The 21,986-nt window shown below is 47.3% G+C and overlaps 1 protein-coding gene across 1 annotated transcript in view; it reads left to right on the forward strand.

Moving 5' to 3' along the window:
- Irag2 (inositol 1,4,5-triphosphate receptor associated 2) overlaps positions 1 to 21,986 on the forward strand; it is a 34,601-nt gene that overhangs the window by 7,435 nt on the left and 5,180 nt on the right. The window contains exons 3-12 of the mRNA XM_051155690.1: positions 3,842 to 3,888; positions 3,986 to 4,050; positions 4,199 to 4,337; positions 5,123 to 5,196; positions 13,255 to 13,399; positions 13,478 to 13,505; positions 14,631 to 14,771; positions 15,497 to 15,631; positions 18,377 to 18,524; positions 20,221 to 20,264. Of these exons, the coding sequence (XP_051011647.1) occupies positions 3,842 to 3,888; positions 3,986 to 4,050; positions 4,199 to 4,337; positions 5,123 to 5,196; positions 13,255 to 13,399; positions 13,478 to 13,505; positions 14,631 to 14,771; positions 15,497 to 15,631; positions 18,377 to 18,524; positions 20,221 to 20,264 (966 nt within the window). The remainder of the gene's footprint in view (positions 1 to 3,841; positions 3,889 to 3,985; positions 4,051 to 4,198; positions 4,338 to 5,122; positions 5,197 to 13,254; positions 13,400 to 13,477; positions 13,506 to 14,630; positions 14,772 to 15,496; positions 15,632 to 18,376; positions 18,525 to 20,220; positions 20,265 to 21,986) is intronic.

Genomic DNA, 21,986 nt, shown 5'->3' on the forward strand with positions numbered 1-21,986 from the left:
AAAAGAGCAAAGGACTCAGAGATAAGAATCTGCATTTGTAGTTTAAAGACCTTAACTGTTTTTCCTCCCTTTGACTATCCTTCATGTCATGACTGGTTTCTGTATGAGACAGACTGTCACTGGGAGAGGAGAGCCACTGAGACAAACGGCATAATCAATATGTTACTATCCTGGGGGATTTTCTGGCTTTTGTCTGCCCTGTTTTTTCAGGCTGTGTGTAGCTGCAGCATTAATAACCTTGGAGAGTTATTAATCTGTGAGATCGGGCCACACAGATGTTGACTGGTAACTGGTTCCAAATGCACCTTTCAGTGCTGGGAGCGCCCTGCAGTTCTGAGGGTGTGGTGTGCTTTGGGCTAGAAGTCAAAGGGGAAAATTCAGGCAATTGGATTCTGTTTCTGGCCCAGATCAGTAGAAATTCTTCCGGCTCGTCGGGGCATTTAATGGGCACAGAGTCCAGGCTTAGGGCTGTGTAAACTCTGGCTACATTTTTTCATCTAGTTAATTTGAGTAGCATTAGCTGTCTAAACTCGGGCCCAGTAGTAAAATTATATTGGCAACACGTGCTTATCAGAGGCAGCATTTCCATTCACAAAGCCTGTATTAAAGCAGCATTTTTTTTCAGGGACAGCCGGTCCTAGGAGATTATCTGGCCAATGACTCCCTAAAACCCTGTCCCTTCCTACTGTTCTTCCTATTTTCTATGTACATACTGTGTGTGTATGTGTGTGTGTGTGTCTGTGTCTCCCGTGTCTGCTGACCCAGCCTTAGGAGACCGTCTCACATAGTTCCATACCTTGACAACCCCGCCCTGTGTTGAGGGCTGGGGCCTGGGCGGTCATGTAAATGAGATCAGGTCTCTATTTGAATGGACTGTCTGAGATGGGTGAGTCCCTTCTTCTGGGTGTTCGCTCCATGGAGTGAGCTGGTCCTGCCACAAGTAAGTCAGTTTCCCAACTGAATTTATTCTATCTTTCTTTCTTTTTTTTGGTGGGCTTGTTGTTGTTGTTGTGTTTTGGTTTTGCTTTGCTTTAAAAATATGTTGAATAGAATCTCTCTTACAGTCTCTCCAGGTCACAAGGTTGTTGGGGGCGGGGGTTAAGGTCCTGTGTGAGCATGGGATAGTGGTTTAAACTACTCCTATCCCACTCTACACACACAGACCATTCGAAGGCTTTCTCTCCTACAATCCCAAATTTGAAGAATGAAAACCCAAGCCCTTTACTCTGGTTATTTTCATATGGTGGATAAAGACGTTGCTGGGCCACACTTATGAAAGCGTAGGCTTGTGTTCCAGTGGGTGGTGTTACCTGGTGGAGGGGACTTATAAAGATTCATGACACGAGAGTTAAATCCAGCTCCTTATCCGGGAACTCCACTTTGTTTGTGAGGTTTCTCCCAGATCGCACAGAACATTTGTGTAATCAGTAAGTATTTGACATTTGCCAAAACACTTCTGGGCATGGCTCAGGTCATGAGATGGGAGCTTTCTACTCTGTACTGTCTAAGTTACAGGTGCATAGAAGGCATGTTGCAGGTGGGACTTGTCTGTGGCACGACAGGCCAAATCATACGTGTTTGCTGCGCTTGCATTCTGGCTTTAAACAGGATAGACTTTCTAAATAGAGTGTTTGCAAAAAAAAAAAAAAAAAAGTGTGTCTCTTTTCTCCCACTTTTGGGAACACCTATTCACTGGAACGTGAACACACTCGCCCTGCATTAGAGTGCAAACATCAAGGCGCCGGCTCACAAGGCTGGTGTTATTCTGATCAGTGATGGCACGGCTTATATGCTAAGGAATTTTAAATTTTTTTTTTTTTTTTTGAGAAATGAATTCTTGATTTTTATGAACTATGATATCCAGTGAAATAGAATAATACTTAAGCTTCCCCAGTTTTTAATAGCTTCGTTTCATGCACATGCTGTACATAAGCAAAAGTGTATTCATGATGCGTTTAGGTGACACAGAGACAGGGCCAGCACCATCTACCTCCCTGTAGGTGATACAGACAATTCTCCATCCTGTGATTACTACCCCAGCTGGCTGCGTGCTCTGGGTGGAGCAAAGCATCTCAGGATACGTAGATATAGCTGTCAATCAAACATGTTAAGACGTAAAAACAAAAACCTGATGAAATGAAACAGATGCTTGAGAGGTGAATACCAATTCTTATTTTTTAATTTTGAGCCTTTTTTTTTTTAAGCATTTGAGGGGAACACGTTAGACTTATTATTTAAAATTTGAAACTATTATGTGCCCATGTGTCTGTGTAAATGTATGTACATGCAGGTGCCTGCGGAGGCTAGAAAGGAGGTGTCAGACACCCCCCTCCCCCAAGGGACTTACAGGTGGTACTGAGCCACCATATGGGTACTCGGAACCGAACTCGGGTCCTCTGCAAGAGTTGCAGGCTCTCCTGATGGCTGAGCCCTCTCTTCAGCCCACACTTATATTTAAGTCTTTATAAGTCCTCTAAGCGGTTGCGATGACTCCCTTTCCCAACACCCAGAGTTAGTGCGTGTGCAGAGCTGGTCTGTAATGGCGAGGACACTGTATTTAGTTCAGTGTGGCTCAGAAGACTGGCTGGCTGCTTCTCAGACTCTGGGTGGACTCTTTCTCTCTGGCCTTAGTTTCTCGCACCCCGCCCCCTCCCCCATAGCCCTCTGTGCAGCACTTTGGGAAGATGAGATGACGTGCACACGTTGTATACAGTGCACATGTGGAGGTCAGAGGCTACTCCCAGGGGCCGTCTCTTTCCACTGTGCTGCTGGCTCCCAGGGACTGGACTCAGGCCGTGAGGCTTGCTTGGCGTCAAGCACCTTCAGCGCCGCCCCCCCCCCCCCCCCCGCCGTGTTTGTAGATTTTAGCACTAGATAACTGCACTAGCAGCTCACTGATGAGGCTCTTGCCCAGCGTGGCCAAGGCTCTTGGTTTGTCAGAACTGCCAACCAAGGCCAACAACGAGATAAAACAACTCAAGACCAAGTCTTCGCCAACCTGCAGCTCTCTTGGGCAGCAGCATCCTTCCTTAGAAGCCTGCCATTGTCTGTGGCCTTTAACAGCTGCCCACCCCCCCATCTCTGATTGGCCGCACAGTCTGTGCACTGCTGTGTGTAGTGATGTGCATGTTTTCCTCTCACGTTGTCTGCATGGGCTTCAGACACGCCATCAAGACAGCATGTTTTGGAATCAATTTCCCTTTCTAAAGACATAGTAACCAGAGGAAGCTTACAGGAAGAGGCCAGGGTTTAAGGAAGCACCTCACTAATACCCCCCCCCTCCTTGTGTTTTGAAAGAGAGTAAGCAGTGTGGGCTCAGGTCCCAGTGCCCCACATCACTTCCTTTCTAACTGAGAATCTCTACTATAAATTAAGAGGTTCAGATGAGGCTTTGAAAACTTGCCCTGGCAGTTCAGTCATGTTCCCTTTGAATGGAGTCCCGGGTGCTGACAAGGACGTAATCCTTCAGACCCCTGCTATTTGGATTAAGTCTAAACGGTATGGTTTATCTAGCAAGAAACCCAAGAGCCACTTTGGGTCAAAGTTGGACCCTGAGTAACAGTCTCATAGACACATTGCGCTCATGTGGTTTGTCCTATGTAAAAGAGACGTGATGCGAGAAGTCAAGTCTGCCCCTTGAGTTTAGAGTTCGTTTTATCCAAGGATATATCTCGGTTTGTGAGAACAGCCGTGAGGAAATATGACTATCAAGATTCCATCCCCAAAACCTGCCCCAGAGAAGTGTGGCTCATTGAAAACTGCTGAGAATGTTTGCCTAAAGCCACCTTCCTGGGGCAGATCCTGTCAAGTCAACAACCAGTGTCTCCTTTTCCCCCTGCAGGAGAATGGTGTCGGCCACGGGTATTCTGAGAGCCTGTCGCAGCTCAGGTTTGCTACACTTATAAACCTAGGTGGGCTGTCAGTTGGTTTTTAAAGGAGTTATTTGCCCTCCATGTTTAAGATACGCCTTGTGTCCTTTTGTCAGGGAGTATCTCGCCCAACCATCAGCTGACCACACTTCATCGTCAGAGAGTCCCGTGACGTCGAGTGGTGAGTAGATCCCGGAGAGAGGAAGTCAGAGATCTTACTACAAATTAGGCCCCGGTGTTTGCCTGCTAAGGTGTGTGCAAATGCTTAGGGTGCCTAGGCAAATGCTTCTTTTGCGTGGTTCTCATGCCCAGCCTCTTCCTGTTGGCAGATTCTGGGTCAGACATTTCACACATGCCTTCTGGCGACCCTGACTGCAAATTTCTCTGTGAGAAGGAGGAAGCAGGCCCAGCCCCTGCCATGCCAGGTACGCACACCGTCGAGGGCAACTTCAAGCAAGCCCCTCTGTGGTGAAGCAGATTGGTAAAGTTAATGGCCTTGGTAACTTGATCTATGCCTTTGACTGTCAGGCTAAAAGGCATGCGCCACCAAACCTGGCTAACTTCTATGCCTTTTGACTCCTGAACCATGTTAGTCCCAGGTCTAAAATTTAAGGAAAAACTGAAAACATCCATAGGGGAGGAATGATATTTTTTCAAAATAAATTGGTATCTATTTTGTTCTTAAGTCCAATGGTCTTTTATGACCCTACAAAGGGTTATTGTTTCTTGAAGAGAAAAGTACCAAGGGTGTCAGGTAGTGCATGAAACGTTCTGTGCAGAGTGTGCAAAAGTGAACAGAAATTACTAAACATAACAGTGTGTCCCCAGAGTGTCTTTTCTCAGCTCAATAGCCTGATGTTTGGCCATGTCACTATCATTACCTGGCCTGTATACAGGATTTACAAAACTGTGTGTCAAGCCCAAAGGCTAACTTCTAACTGCCTCTCCTTCCTCCACCTAGTTTCTGGCATCAGAAAAAGCCAGCATTAACCCCAGAGAAAGCTTAAAGAAACACTCAGGCCGCTCAGACAGACAGGAACACTTTACACGGCTCAGGTGCTGAGACAGCCTGGGCTACTCCATCCCTGGCTGTGCACAGCAGACGTGCATGCGTGCCTCCTGGGGCATCTGACTGTAGCCACATGCCAGCCTTTCTGCTCACTGGTCTACCCACATCACCACCCTCGCTGCTCCTTCCTCTTCTGATGGTCGCTGCTCCCCCAGCCTTCCCCCTGTGCTTCCTCTTCCAACAGGCACCACCAGCCCGGCTCCCGAGGATGCCGCACGCCGAGCCGCTGCGAGCGCAGCCATGGCTGCGTCACACCTGGTGAGGAGACAGTGGGTGGTAACAGTAAAAGCAGTGGCAGGCTATGAGGATCCAAAGGTCCCTCTGAATTTAATAATTCTCTTTAAAAGTCTCACTTTACTCTTTTAAGATATTAGGAACAAAATATGAGTCCCTAGGATTTAGCTGTACATCCGGGGCGTTATTTACTTGGACAAGGTCACACAATGAGCCTGAATGAGGACTCAGCCTTGCTTCGTGTTGTCATGCACTCACTTGCTCATTAACGCATCCGAGATCAACCAGGAACAAGGCAGTGAATGCACTATTGCCTACAGCTGGACAAAACAGCAACTGGGGTGTGCGTGCATGCGTGTGTGCCCGTGGCATGCTGATCAGGTGAAAAAGCAGATACTCAGTGATTGGGATGAGAGGCCAAAGGGTCCCAGAGGAGGTGCCATGAAAGGGATACAGCTTTATACGGTTAACACGAACACTCACAGAAGACAGGTAAACTCCTCCCGTGACGCAGGGCCCACTGCCGCTCCTGAGAGCGGGTGGAGCCTGGAGACGTCGGTCCAGCTTCATGGTTCACCAGGGGCCTTGCTTCTTTTCACTCCTTTTGTTGTGAGGCCCATTGGCGTTTGCACGCATGATTAAAGGTGACCTGCTTCGTGGGTCTCTGAGGCTTTTCCTTACACATGACTCCCTCTGTCGTGTGTGTGTGTGTGTGTGTGTGTGTGTGTGTGTGTGTGTGAGAGAGAGAGAGAGAGAGAGAGAGAGAGAGAGAGAGAGAGAGAGAGAGAGAGAGGTGGGGAATGCATGCTGTTGTTGCTCCACCCTGGGTATGTAGGTGGGCTGTAGCCAGCTCAGTGTAGTATCAAGCACCAAAGCTCAGTGCAGGTAACTGAAGAAAACACGCAGCATGAAGATTTGGGGACAGATGTAGATAACAATGTTAACGTCTCAAAGGTGACTGGTGGGTATGGTGTTTGAACTTGTCCTTTACTGTGGGGTGCAGCTAAGATGCCTCGATAGCTGTTGTAGATGCTGTGTTTCTCCTTATTGAAAATGACAGAGGAAAATTAAGGACCTTTACTTTTTCACAGGACACTTTCCTGGGCATGGGCAGAGATTCCTTTGATCTCAAAGCAAGGCAGTCTTGGAGACACCTTAAAAATGGCGGATTAGAAAAAAAAAAAAACATGATGGGGGATGGGAGAAGTTCCAGTGCTGTTGTCATAGTTCAGAGAAGGGACGGTAACAAACATGACACTTAAAAGGTAAATTACTGTAAGTACTGATGGGCACAGGCAAAGGTAGCCCCAGAGTTACAGTTCAGCCTATAGGAATAAGTAATGAGAAGGGGGAGGGAGGAAGAAAGGTAGAATTTGTGCTGGGCGCGGTGGCGCACGCCTTTAATCCCAGCACTCAAGAGGCAGAGGCAGGCGTATTGCTGTGAGTTCGAGGCCAACCTGGTCTACAAAGTGAGTCCAGTACAGGCAAGGCTACACAGAGAGACCCTGTCTTAAAAAACAAAAAAGAAAAAGAAAAAGAAAGGTAGAATTTGAAACAAAATCAGTGTGGCACAGTCAAGATTTTACAATTCAATAAACTCACCCAAGGAGGAAACACACATTGGTGTCACCAGACAGAAAAGCAAATGTGTGGATGAGAGTTCTTAAGGACTGGCAGGCAGGCTGAATGAGTGGAGGGTGTGGAATAAGCTGTTATTATTGCTGTTGCTCTTATTTTCATTATTTTTTTTTCTGATAGGATCTTCTTATGTAGCCCAGGTTAGCCTAAAACTAGAAGTGTTTGTCTCAGCCTTCTGAGTGCTGGGATCACAGGCGTACATACACTGACATGGTCAAAGACAGTAGAGCCTTGATGAGCAATATGGGCTCTAAGCAGAGGAGGGCATGTTGAAGGGGCATTGTCACACAGCACTGGGGGACGTTGTGAGAGGGAGGCAGGTAATGCTTTTAGATGCTGCTGTGATCAACTCAGATACAGACTAAAGACGATCTGTTTGGTGTGAGGAAATCCTAGTCACAGGGGGTCGGGGGAGATGAACTGCAAATGAAGGGCACAGCAACAGCTGCTGCTGAGCTCAGCAGCCTGAGCCCCTTAGCTCCTGGCACATGGCTAAGACGAGGCCGTAAGGCGCGTTGACAGGAGCGTGAGAAACTCAAGCATATTCACCTGTTACGAGAACGATCTGGGGCTTGCCTGTGTGACTGTACTTGTCACATTTTATGAAAAAAAAAAAACCTGCAGTCTTTTTAGGCTTATTTTCTTTTACTGAAATTAGGTATTTTTCGTAAAATATCTCCTGATTACAGTTTCACCTCCCCCTCTACCTTACCATCCGGATCCACATCCTTTCTGTCTCTTGTTAAAAAACAAACAAACATCTAAGAAAGAATAAAATAAAGTGAAACAAAAACAAACAAATTAGAATAGGACAAAACAAATGGAAGAAAAAAAAAAAAAGCCAAAGAAAAAGCATAAGAAACACATATGGATGCAGAGACACACAGGACTCCCACAAAAACACAAAAAGGATATGGTAAGAAACATGAGACCTAATAGGTAAATTACTGATGGGCACAGGCAAAGGTGGCCCCAGAGTCATTGTTGGGGTTGGGCTGGTGCTATGTATTCTGATGCTAATTTCTGGCTCCCAAGATGAAGTCGGTGCCCAGATGTCCATGTTCTCACATACACCTGTCCTTGTGTATACATTGTCTAAGAAATTATTCCTGTTTGACCAATAAAAAGCCAATACTGGGCCAGAGGAAGGTGGGCGTGGCGAAGGTTCACGGGTTTTGGGAGAGAAAGATCTTGAGACAAGGGGGAAGAAGAAAGCAGAGCGACGGTGATGGGTTAGTGTAGAGAGAAACACATGGCCGGATTGGAATGGGCGGAGGAAAGCAGCCCAGAGCTAGCAAGTATTTATGGAATTATGGATGGGAGATATCCCAGGTAGAAATAATTAAAGCAGATGGTATGGGATGGGGGCTGGGAGATAGTGGAAGATAGTTTACGGAGTTAGCATCTGCCATGCCCCAGGTGAAATAAGGCTATTCTAATATCTATCAGGTGTCTGTGTCTTTATTCATTGTGATAGTGGGTTAGATAATACTGCCAAAATAATAATAGGCTAATAATAAACATTAGCCATATTTTACATTAACTTACAAGAGAAAGCCATACTATTTATATGCAAAGGACTTATATAATAAAAAAATAAATAAAATTAAAAGCCTTGACAAACATAATGAGACAAAGAACTTGCAAAGCTGCTGTTGAGTATGTTTTGTGGTAGCCATCTACTGTGGTGGCCTTCTACTGTGGTAGCCTTCTATTGTGGTGGCCTTCTACTGTGGTGGCCTTCTACTGTGGTAGCCTTCTATTGTGGTGGCCTTCTACTGTGGTGGCCTTCTACTGTGGTGGCCTTCTATTGTGGTGGCCTTCTACTGTGGTGGCCTTCTACTGTGGTAGCCTTCTATTGTGGTGGCCTTCTACTGTGGTGGCCTTCTACTGTGGTGGCTATCTACTATGGCAGCCTTCTATTGTGGTGGCCTTCTACTGTGGTGGCCTTCTACTGTGGTGGCTATCTACTATGGCAGCCTTCTATTGTGGTGGCCTTCTACTGTGGCAGCCATCTCTTGTGGCGGCCTTCTACTGTGGCGGCCGTCTACTGTGGCGGCCATCTACTGTGGTGGCCTTCTGTTGGAGGCTGGTCTGATGTATTTTGATGCTAATTACTGCTTGCTGTCTCTGTGACCCACCTTTTGACCAATAAAAGGCCATCACCTGGGCAGGGCAAAAAGAGGAGATAGGTGTGGCTAAGTTTCCTGGGTTCAGACAGAGAGAATCTTGGGAAGAAAAAGAGGAGACCTGACAAGAGGAAGAAGAGACATCCAAGGAGAGAGAGGAGAAGGTGGTTGTCATAGGTTTGGTAGAAGAAAAGTATGTGGCCAGTGTGGATGGAAGATTCGGCCTAGATGAAGCAAGTATTTGGGATTATGGATGGGAGGGAGCTTGATAGAAATTATAAGAAACAGATGGCATGGGATAGGGGCAGATGCCTTCTACTGTGGTCATCGTCTACTGTGGTGGCCATCTACTGTGGTGGTAATCTACTGGGGTGTCTGTCTACTATGGTGGCCATCTACTGTGGTAGCTGTGTACTGTGGTGGCCATCTACTGCTGGGCACAGAGCCTGATCTTAACTGGTTTGTTTCCCTAGTGAGACTCCCTCGAAGAAAACTAATTTTTCATTTGCAAGTGTTTTTCAATTGGAGAAAGCTTCTGAGTTAGGGATGGGGGCGGGTGTCCACTTCTCTCAGCACCAGGACCCCTTCTCGTGCAGGCACTGTGCATGCTCCCACAGTCTCCATGAGTTCATGTGTGTGTGTCAGTGCTGCTATGTCTACAAGACCTTGTCTCATTGGTATCCTCCATCCACTCTGGTTCTCACATTTCTTTCACCTCCTCTTCTGTAGGGTTCCCTAAACCCTGAAGGGAGGGGCTTGATGGAGGCATTCCGCATAGATCTGCAGCTTATCCAACCATCACAGAGAAGCTCCCTCCAGCAGCAAATACAGAACTGTACAGGCAGGCAGTGTGCAGAGAGTGAGGCATCTTGGAATGTTTAACCTTTTTAGGCTTATTTTCTTTTACTGAAATTAGATATTTTGTTGTGGTGGTGTGGACTTGCCCTCCCTCTTTTGATTTGATGGTTTAGCATTATTTATTACTTGCATTTTCTTGGGTCTGGTCAAACTTCTTCATGTTGAAGTTTTCTTAGCACCTTGTGTAGGTTTGGATTTGTATGTAGATAGATAACTGCTTACATTTGGTTTTATCATGAAATATCTTTCTTCTATTGCGATTGAAAGTTTTGCTGGGTATAGTAGTCTGGGCTGGCATCTGTGGTCTCTTGGAGTTTGTAGAACATCTGTCCAGGAACTTCCAGCTTTTAGAGACTCTATTAAAAAGTCAGGTGTTATTCTAATAAGTCTGCCCTTATATATTAGTTGATCTTTTCCCCTTGCAGCCTTTAATAGTCTTTCTTGGTTTGGTTTGGTGTTTTGATTATGGAGACGTTGTTTTCTGGTCCAGTCTATTTGGTGTTTCAGGTCTGTACATTTAGTATTTTGATTATTATGTGTTGTATGACATTTCTTTTCTGTCTAGTCTATTTGGTGTTCTATATGCATCTTGTACTTTGATAGGCATTTCCTTCTTTAGGTTAAGGAAATTTTCTTCTATGATTTTGTTGAAAATACTTTGTGACTTTGACATGTGTGCGCGCACACGTATGTGTTTTCTCCTTCCTCTATTCCTATTTAGTCTTTTCATAGTATCCGAAATTTCCTGGGTGGTTTGTGCCTGTTTTTTTGTTTTGTTTTTGATTTGACATTTTCTTTGACTGAGATAGCACTTCTTCTATCTTGTCTTCAGTACCTGAGATACTCTTTTCCATCTCTTATATTCTGTTGGTAAGGCTTACCTCTGAGGTTCCTGTTTGAGTTTCTAAATTTTTATTTCCAGTTCTCCTTCAGTTTGGGTTTCCTTTATTGATTCTATTTACACCAGGATCTGCAGAATCCTCTGGGAACGGGAGAGATGGGGAGGAGACTCCGCAACCAGTGCTCTGCCCCATCAGCCATGTTTCCTGACAGAGAATCGATTTAGTTTTCTAAGTGTCTCCCCTCATCTGATTGTGTCTGACAGCATCACAAAGGTGACTGTGTGCCTACAGTGTTACCAGCTAAGTTCTCCAGACCAGTGCAACACAGTCTGCTCATACAGTTACGCCTGGTGTGAGGACATACTTAGAGCAGTTGGTTAATGGTCTTAAATGTATTTGAATGACTATCCATTCAATTATATTTTAATTCAAGTAATCTTAGCACTTGGCTGCCTGAGGCAGGAGGGTCACAAGTTTCAGGCTAGTAGGGGCTTATAGGCTATATATTGGAAATTTGTCTCAAACAACAACAAAAGAACTAAGCAATTTTATGTGTGCATGCATGCATGTGCATGCGTGTGTGTGTGTGTGTGTGTGTGTGTGTGTGTGTGTGTGTGCGTGCATGTGTTTGTATGTGTGTGTCTGTGTTTTCATTTGGAATAAAAGTCTAACATATCTTAACAGGTATATGTTTCTGTAAAGCTATACAGGGTGCCCATTGCTTTAGCTTGAGATGGCTCCCATATACCTCCCTACACATTGTGCTGTGTTCCTTGGTTGAGGAACCCTTCTAGGCTTGAGCCCCTCATGTGTGTCTCCTTCTCATGAACATCAGTCAGTTTCCTTTGTGACAACTTGTGTCACTTTCACATTTTTACATTTATGTCACTTTGGCGTCACCTAGATCCTTGGATCAGGTCCTGTTTGTGCTGACCTTTTCCCCAGGCCTGGAGTTCTGCAGAGTGATTTGAATAGACATGGGTCGGGAGGGAACAGGACGCACAGAGTCCTTTGGTCCTGAATGATTTCCATCCCTCACATGCCCACAAAAGTTTCTCCAATTTTCAGGAAGCAAGAGAGGAAACCAAAACAATAGAAGATGTCGGGAAGGACAGCGCTACGGGAGGTAAGGCGCACTCACACAACCTTCGAGTGAACATTAGTTCCAGTGATGCTTTGTAGGTAAAGCTGTGCTGCCACGTCAAGACATTGCACATCCTGGGTTAAGACCAGGCGACAGGATGGAGTCTTGTGTCTCACCACCTGATTGTCCCCACACTCTTCCCACAGTAGCTATTTGAAGCTAAGCAGTAAGCCTGTGTCGCGAGCTACCCAACACTACTTGGGGTTTCAGTACCTCACATAAAAGCAGATACACCAAGACTCACTTAACAGGGGCTAGCCCACCACCGTCCTCAGTGCGACTTCACAGGGATGCCACGCTGGCCTCATGCACTCTAGGCTGGGCCGGGCTCCGGTTCTGGGATCTCAGGAAAGTACCTAACCTTCTGCTTTCTCCTTTGCGAAATGGAAATGTTGGCTTAAAAAAAAAAAAAAACTCTACAGGGCTGGGGATGCAGCTCAGTTGGCAGGGTACTTGCTTAGCATGCTTGAGACCTTGGGTTTAGTAGCCCAGCATCACAAAGAATAGGCCTAGTAGCTAAGATCTCTAATCGTGGCATGCCAGAAGAAGAGACGGTAGGTGGCCCTGTCTAAAGCCTTATTGAGACTATCTAAATTATAATCTGAGCATTATGGTATGCTATCTGTGTCATTTCAGCCCTCTGAAGGCAAGGCGATTGGGTAAACAGTGGTTTCACAGCGTCAGAAAAGTAGTGCACCTATTTGCCGCTGAGGGTTTGCTGTGCCATCCTCATGTGACTCTACAGTTCCACAAAATCACACCCTTATCTTGTAGATGGTTTGACAAGGTTGTGGCTTGGTCACAGTCACATGTCTGAAAGCCAAAACTTGGCTTTAAGCCAAGCGTTGTCAAATTTAAAGCCGGCGTCATTCCTGTGGCAGAGAAAGCAGCCTGTGGTAGAGCCTGTCCCAGAGCTGCTGCCTGTTTATTGGCGCCGTTTGCATCACTTGCTTTTCCTGGTGCTGTAGCGTGACCGAGGCAGCTCACAGGAAGAAAGGCTCACTTCCTGGAGGATCCTGGCTGTCCTGGTGGGGAAGGCATGGGAACCTGGCAGCCAGTCAGAAAGCAGGATGAGGATGGCTGGTGCTCAGCTGGCTTCCTGTTTACTTAGCCTGGGACCCCAGCCTATGAGATGGCGCCACCCGCATCTAGACCCGGCCAAGGAGCCCCCGCACAGATGTTCCATGATGATCTAACTCCCATCCAGTTCGCAAACACTGTTATCATCAGTGTTGTTGCTCTGATTGCTGTGACCACACTGCAGCAAATTTGTGTGTTGACACAGTGGGCCTCTGAAGTCCAGAGAGGACCGCAGGGTCCTCTGACTCTTACCCATCTTAGTTTTCATATACCATTGGTACACTGAGGTACAAGACTGTATGCTTCTAAAGGTTTGGCAGAGTCTCTTATTATGCAAACAAGTTAGCTGCCTATCAGCTCAGATCTATTTAAATAAAATAACATGTTTAAGTGAGGGTAGTGTGTAACAGCAGTGGGCGGAATGGGCTCTTAGGTGTTACCTATTTTAATCGGCTACTTTGTTTTTTCTCAGGAGCTGAGGCTTCCACGGCTGCCAAAGCATCTGTGAGGCTGGTTAACTTTCAGCAGAGTGAGAAGTAAGGCCCACTGCACAGTTGCTTGCCTCTTCCTTGCTGTGTTGGTTGGCTGTGAGTAATTCTTTGTTTCCTCTGCAGCACTTCAGCTAATGAGAAGGAGGTGGAGGTGAGTTTAAAGCATGTTCCCACCTTTCTCCCAGCCCCCTCTCTTCTCCCCTTCCCTCCTTTCCCCCACTCTCCTTCCTCCTCCCCTCTCCTTTCTCCTCTGTCATCTTTCCTCTCCTCCCCTCTCCCTCTCCCCCTCTCCTCCCCTCCCCCTTTCCTCTCCTCCCCCTCCCTTTTCCTCCCCTCCTTCTCCTTCCTCCTCCCCTCTCCTTTCTCCTCTGTCATCTTTCCTCCCCTCCCCTCTCCCTCTCCCCCTCTCCCCTCCTCCCCCTCTCCTCTCCTCCCCCTCCCCTCTCCTCCCCCTCCCCTCTCCTCCCCCTCCCCTCTCCTTCCTCCTCCCCTCTCCTTTCTCCTCTGTCATCTTTCCTCCCCTCCCCTCTCCCTCTCCCCTTCTCCTCTCCTCCCCCTCCCCTCTCCTCCCCCTCCCCTCTACTCCCCTCTCCTTCCTCCTCCCCTCTCTTTTCTCCTCTGTCATCTTTCCTCCCCTTCCCTCTCCCTCTCCCCCTCTCCTCTCCTCTGCCTCTCCTCTCCTCCCCCTCTCCTCTCCTCCCCCTCCCCTCTCCTCCCCCTCCCCTCTCCTCCCCCTCCCCTCTCCTCCCCCTCCCCTCTCCTTCCTCCTCCCCTCTCCTTCCTCCTCCCCTCTCCTTTCTCCTCTGTCATCTTTCCTCCCCTCCCCTCTCCCCCTCCCCCTCCCCTCTCCTCCCCCTCCCCTCTCCTCCCCTCTCCTTCCTCCTCCCCTCTCCTTTCTCCTCTGTCATCTTTCCTCCCCTCCCCTCTCCCCCTCCCTCTCTCCTCTCCCTCCCCTCTCCTCCCCCTCTCCCCCTCCCTCTCTCCTCCCCTCCCCCTCCCCTCTCCTCCCCCTCCCCTTCCTCCTCCCCTCTCCATTCTCTCTCCTCTGCCGTCTTCCCTCCTCTCTCCTTCCCTTCCCTCTCCCTGTTCTTTCTGTCCCTCTCTCTGTACTTTGGATGCTCCTGTCCATCTTTCTGCACAAGCCTAAGTGCAAGCAAAGCCTCTGTGTTCTGGCCTCAGATTCTAGGGGAGAAGGAAGCCCCCCTTCACCCCCACGAGGCACAGAGTGCTTGGGTCTCTAACTTCTCTCCTTGTCCTCATGCTGCTGTGGCCACAGGCAGAATTTCTCAGGCTGTCTCTGGGGCTTAAGTGTGACTGGTTCACGTTGGAGAAGAGAGTGAAGCTTGAGGAGAGGTCCCGGGACCTGGCCGAGGAAAACTTGAAGAAAGAAGTCACAAACTGTTTAAAGCTTTTAGAGGTGAGAGAATGCTTTGGGACGTTAGTCACATGCTTACCTCCTCCCTCCATCGCCCCCTGTTGGAGGCAACTTATAGAAGAGTTTATTGTGGCTTATAGTTTCAGAGGTTTAGAGTCCATAACTATCATGACAGGGAACACGGCAGCAGACAGGCAGGCATGGTGCTGGAGCAGTGGATGAGAGCTCACATCTCATCTACAAGGACAGGGCCACGCCCACTCCAATAAGGCCACACTTCCAATCCTTCCCAAATAGTTCTACTAGCCAAGGATTCAAATGTATGACCTGATGGGGGCCATTCTCATTCAAACACCACAGCTGACTCCCTCTTTTTCCTCACTTTATTTATTCAGGGATGCAGGCATGGAACGGTGTCCCCTGCATCAGAGGTGGTCTTCCTTCCTCTCAGAGAGTGCTATCACAGACACACTCAGTGGTGTGTCTTCTAGATGATTCTAAAACCAGTCTCAAACTGGTTCAAATTACTGTCCTCATGTGATACATTCCGTACACGGGCATTGTCTGTTTATCTGCACTGTGTCCTGTGAGCCACATAAGAAAGCTGTGGGTGCACCTGGGGGGGACAGGTCAGTACAAAAGGAAGGGACCAAGAATAGCACACTGTGACCCTTGGTGACACTTTTTACCCTGCATCAGGATGCTTAGATTGAATGCAGTTTAATCGTATGAGAAGCACCCACTTTGCTTTGCTCTCCTTTCCACAGTCACTGACTCCCCTGTGTGAAGAGGACAACCAGGCTCAGGAAATCATCAAGAAGCTAGAAAAGAGCATAATGTTTCTCAGCCAGTGCACAACACGTGTGGCTAGCAGGGCTGAGATGCTGGGAGCCATCAACCAGGTAACAGGGATGCTAGGAGGCTTTGTGCTCCCAGACAGCGTGGGCTACATTTCTGCGAATATGTTGTCGCATACTTCTGTGCACAGCCAGCTGTTGGTTCAAATCTTTAAACCCAGCACTCGGGATGCAAAGGCATTGTGGGCGGCTCCCTGTGAGTCCAAACCCAGCCTGCTTGACACAGAGTTTCAGGCCAGCCAGAGAGATACAGTGAGAAAGAGGGGAGAAAGAGAGAGAAGTTGGGTGGGGGCTGGGTGACTCGGAAGGGGAGCCACAGCCCGTCGGTGCCTGCATTGCGGGCTTGCAAGCTTCCTCAGAGGGTTAGGGGTGAACCTTTTTCTCCCCCAAAGCACGGTAGACCTGATTTCGTTTTTAGGGTTTTTCTTTCACATTCTTCTGGAAAGGGGTTGGGGGTGAGGCAGACCTCAGTGCAGATGACAGGATAATGGGCCAGGAGGTGCTAGTGCACAGACCTTCCATCAGTGTGGCACAGCAGGGACAACCCATCTGTAGCTTCGGTGTCTAGGGACGCAGCTGCTGCCTGCAGTCTCCTCGGTCATCCATCTACCCACCTATCTGCTTTCATTTGAGTGTCGTATACAGGGTCATAGAGCAGTAGACTTTCAACTGCCCATCAGTCGCCAGGCAGGCGGAAACATTTCCTTCGGACAGGGTCATAGAGCAGTAGACTTTCAACTGCTCATCAGTCGCCAGGCAGGCGGAAACATTTCCTTCGGAAGGTATTTAATGTGCCAGAGACTCTAGCCTGACAAGTTGTTACATATTCTAGCTCTTTGTCAACCCCTCAGTGGGGGTTGCTGCTAGTCTTAATTTGGATTAAAGGTATGTACGCACAAGGCTTTAAGAACCCAATGTCTCTGTCAGCTGACTCGTCTGCCCCCGCCCCATTGGCTCTGTGTCTCCATCCGTGTTTCTCAGCCACACTCTCACCAGGCCACTCTGTGGCATGGTTTCTGTTTTAAGCATCGTCCATTGCTTTCTTGCTATGAAGAAAAACGTGTAGTTATTTTTGTGAGTCTCTGCCGCCTTAAACCTCCCTCTGTCCCTTACTCTCTCATCATCTTTCTTGACCAAGCTTTAAACTTTACAGTCACATCTGGGGTTCAGTGCCCTGCAAGAACCTTCTACTTTCCTCCTTGCACATGCAAACTTTATCTACCTGCCCATGTCAGAGTGGGAAATGGTGCGCCTGGAATGGACTCACGCTCCAGTGCCGCATGAGGGGCCTGGGAGCCTTCTGTCCCTTCTAATGGAGGCGATCCAGAGGGAAGAAGCTGCTCTAGGCTTGAACCCAAATCCACATATGCTGCTTCCTCCTCGCAGCTAAAGATGGCCGCTCTGTGCTGTCGCAGGGCAGCCAGCCATCTTGCCTGTACACAAGATCCCGTCTTTTGCCAGTTTATGCAGAAACATGGGCCTCTGCTCTGACAGCTAAGCCCTTTCCCCACCTTTCTGCTGTTCTTGTCTATGAAATCACGCCTACTAGCACAGGTGTACGTTGTTTTTAAGATGGAGGCAAGAGGTGGTATAAAGCTACCTCTTCATCGAAAAAGAACTAAACAACAGAAGCTAGGACCAAGTGACCCGTTCACGTTCCAGCACCTGGGGCAGTCCCAGTGCGATGACTATATGCTGAAGGCTAGCCTGAGCTGTGTGGAGAGAGATACTGTCTAAAAATCACCTCTCTCACTCGCCTCCCCCACCCTAAGCCCCTGCTTTCTTTGGCCGCCATCTTGCTTTTCTGTTTCTTCGTTCTAGAAACAAGTCTCTCGACAGAATGATTCTCGTGGCTTGTCTCTCTCCTCTAGTGCTCTCTTAAACCTAGGCAGCCTATGCCTTTACAAACTTGCCATTCCGACATCAACGACATCCATCTGTGTCAGCCTCCGCCTTCCATAAGCCACCCTAAGCATGGCTTCTTCTGGAGGCCTTTCCCCTCTATCCATGCACTGCTCCGCTCGCCCAGGCTGCTGAGTCACCCTACCACTTCTCTCAGCCTCCTAGAGCTGAAGAGCTGACGCTGCCCCTCTGTTCACCTTCCCGCTGTCTGTACTCAGCCCATGTGCTCGCAAGACCCAAGGGGACACCCCAATTTATGAGTTTCACCTCATCCTCTGCCTTGAGGTCCAGATGGGGGTTTGACATGTCTTCCCAGATGCCCGATACACACTGCACTTAGCATTCTGAAAGCTGCACACCCTCTAAGTCCTTGTCCACCCACTGTCTCCCTCCCTCAGTCCTAGTGGCACAGGCCAAAGCTTGGGGGCAGGGGCACAGGGCCTCTCAGTGCTCTTGGCTCCTTCTCCATTGATTGGTGAAGAGTGCCCCATTGCTCTACCCTCAGACCAGCAAGAGGATAGAGCCATTATGTCTGTTGTCATTTCTGCCATTTACACCGAAGTCACCACCTCCCTCTCTGTTGGTAACACAATGGCTTCCAAAAAGATCCTGCTTGTGTCAGATCCTAATCCTTCCATCACTTTATCCTTTGATAAGTAGGGGAGTGTGTGTGTGTGTGTGTGTGTGTGTCCAGTGTCCCGGTGGAAGTCAGAGGACAACTTTGAAAAAGCAGGCTCTTTCCTTCCTTGTGGGTTGCAGAGATGGGACTCAGGTGGTCAGTGTTGCACACACAAATGCTCTCACTCGCCGAGCCACCTTGCCAGCCCTAACTGCAAGCTTTAACTGAGCCCTGAGGGTGAAGTTGCTAATAGAACTTGGCTCTTACAGGAAAGCCGAGTGAGTAAAGCAGTAGAAGTGATGATTCAGCACGTGGAGAACTTGAAGAGGATGTACGCCAAAGAGCATGCTGAGCTGGAGGAGCTGAGGCAGGCTCTGCTGCACAATGAGAGGTCCTTTAACTCTCTGGAGGACGAAGGTAACGGTGTTTAGGATAACAGTGATGGGCTGGAGAGATGGCTCAGCATTTAAGAGCACTTCCTGCTCACACTTGGTTCTCAGCAACCACATCCTCTGGTTTACAATTGCCTGCAACTCTAGGGGATCTGACGCCCTCTATTGTCTCCCATGGGCACCTGCGCGCGCGTGCGCGCGCGCACACACACACACACACACACACACACACACACACACACACACACAGAGTTTTTTCCTTTTTAGCTTTTTCTTTTCTTTTTCTTTCTTCTTCTCCCTCTTCCTCTCCCCCTACACCCCTTTCTCTTTTTCATTTATTTATCTTTTGAGACAAGATCTCTCTTTGTATCCCTGGCTGTCCTGAAATTCTCTATGTGGATCCAGGCTGGCCTGAAACTCAGAGATCCATCTGCCTCTGTCTCCCAAGTACTGGGATTAAGAGTGTGTGTCACCACGACTGGCCTACAGAGATTTTTTTTTTTGTAAAGAAAATAGTTATGCTTCCCTAATGTTCTCTTCTTTCATACCCCGTTACTGTCTTGCTACATTGTGTAGTAACATTAAATTAAGGTTATATTAGAAAATAGCTACTTCTTGAGTTTTTATATAAAATATTATGGAAAAACAGACAGAAAGGCACCTTAAAAATTCATTAAACCAATTTAGATCAGTGAGATGAGTCAAGGTGCTTTATCCAACTCAATAAGTAGACTTAGTGTACAGCCAGGGTGTATTACAGTTGCTTCTTTTTCCACACATAGTAATAAACACGCCACTCTGCCCAGCTGTGATTTTGGATTCTTGAAGGACTCATACTGGCACAGTAAGCTGCCTGGAAGACTGGAAGAGAGACAAATGAGAGCATGTGTTTTCTATAAGTTTTACAGCTTTTTAGATTTATTAATTTTAAGGGCGTGCTTACCACCCTCTATGTCTGTGCATGCATTGCTCATAGAGGCCAGAAGAGGGCACTAGATCTTCTGGAACTGGACTTTTAGCCAGTTGTGAGCTGCCACGGGGGTGCTAGGAACTATACCAGCATCCTTGACAAGAGCAGCCACTGCTCTTAACCACTGAGCCATCTCTCCAGCACCATGATGGTTTTGTTGGGAGTAGAAAGTATGAGCATTTCTGAACAGAATTCTTTCTCTAGTGATGCTCTGTCTTTTGAAGAGCAGCCGTGTTTGGCATTCTCCTGCATGCTGGCAGGCCTGGGGGCAGCTACAGAAACAAGGCTGGAGATGTAGCCCAGTGGTGGAGCACTCGCCTCACACGCAGAAAGCCCCTGGGTGGAGCACTCGCCTCACACGCAGAATGCTCTTGGGTTGAAACCTCAGTACCACAAAAATGAACAGGCAGTGTCACTTTGTAGCCCAGGTTGGCCTTGAACTCACAGCAATCCTTCTGTCTGGTCTCCTGCAGAGTCTTTAGTAAACCCTTTTTGACCTGTTCTTGACATAAATGCATGTGCCATTTTTAAAATATAAAATGTGGGGCTGGAGAGATGACTCAGTGGTTAAGAGCACCCACCTCTTGCAGGGTTCCCAACACCCCATAGTGGCTCACAGTGATCATAACTCTGGTTCAGGGGGTCTAACATGATGTGTAGACATACATGCAGAAAAAACACACATGCAGAGAAAACATGCACATAAAATAATTCTCAAAAAATTTTAATGTGAAAATGTTTTTCCTTTCAGATGACTGTCAGATTAAAAAACGTTCATCTTCTCTAAATTCCAAGGTAATAACTGATTTCACAGCTGATAAAATGTCCTGAGTGGAAGGTAGCATTTGAAGTTATGTGCCTTTACTGCAAATCACAAAAACTTATTTAAATTTGCATTCATGAATGTATAATGTGTACTGGGGACCGTTGGGAGGGCTTCCCTGATGGGGGCCAAGTTCTTGACGACAGGGTGGCCTGGAGAAGATAAGCAGTTAGTAAGAGGGAGGAGTGAGTCAGGTCAGGAGAATGTCACAGCTCTGACTGCATATTTTTTCTTTATACAAGTTTCACAGAACAAAGATAGATTATTGATTATCCAAGTGGTATTGAGTATGTGTTTGATTTTTCATTACATGTTCAGGGTTACAAGTTCAGTCACAATTATAAAATACAAACAGAACATGTATCATCACCATCACATCGCCACCATTATCACCATCACCATCACACCCACCATCATCACCACCATTATCACAATCATCACCATCACCACATCACCATCATCATCGCCATCACCATCACATCATCATTGCCATCGCCATCACCACATTACCACCATCACCATCACACCACCATCACCATCACATCATCATCGCCATCGCCATCACCACATTACTACCATCACCATCACATCGCCATCATCATTGCCATCACCATCACATCATCATCGCCATCGCCATCACCACATTACTACCATCACCATCACATCGCCATCATCATTGCCATCACCATCACATTACTACCATCACCATCACATCGCCATCATCATTGCCATCACCATCACATTACTACCATCACCATCACATTGCCATCATCATTGCCATCACCATCACATCATCATCGCCATCGCCATCACCACATTACTACCATCACCATCACCATCACACCACCATCACCATCACATCATCATCACCATCACCACCATCACTATCATCACCATCATCATCATCAGTCCCATGACTCCAATGTAAAGAATCTAAAGAATGTCTCCTCCAAAGCAAATAAGTTTATTACATGACAGCCTGCTTTTATGCTGGCAGGGTTTGCAGTAGTGTAAGAGCACCCCGGACAAACAGAAAACATATGGTCTTTTTTATGAATAGCAAATACTAACACCTACGATAACTCCTCTTACTATATGTTTCATCATAAAGTAGGAAAAGTTTACTTAGTCAATTTATCTTATTTACTGAGTTTTATTTCTTCAGGAGTGCACTCTGTACACCCCTATCTTTAAACTACATTTTCAAGAGACCTCTAAGCCTATAATAAAAAGAGGCCTTTAATCTGTAACCTGTCTCCTGGCCAGTCAGGGTTTGTTCATTGTCTCTTTTATCCTGCACCCATTATACTGTTTGCGTTAGCTCAGGGGCAGATACACCAAGAAGATCCCTGGAGTAACGGCCTCATCTAGCTGTGTGCTGATCTGTGCTTAATGATCTCCAGGGCATAAGGAAAGCTTGCAAACAGTGGCCAGATAAAGTCATTTTAGGATTTTCCTAAGAGTCAGACATCATTTTCTCAGGAAAGACATAAATTGAATCATAATGCAGAAAAGTCCCCAAGAACACAACACACAGAGACCAAAACCCAAAAGTCAGAGATAGAAGATAAGTGATTATAGCAATCCGCTCAGCTTTGCTGGAACTGTGTCAAGCAGCTGTGCTGGCTTCTTGACTGTCACTGTTTCCAGTGGATATGGCTGGGCCACGTGTGTATCTGTTTATATGGTTTACA

This window comes from Acomys russatus, chromosome 13, assembly GCF_903995435.1.
Source record: "Acomys russatus chromosome 13, mAcoRus1.1, whole genome shotgun sequence".
NCBI lineage: Eukaryota > Metazoa > Chordata > Mammalia > Rodentia > Muridae > Acomys > Acomys russatus.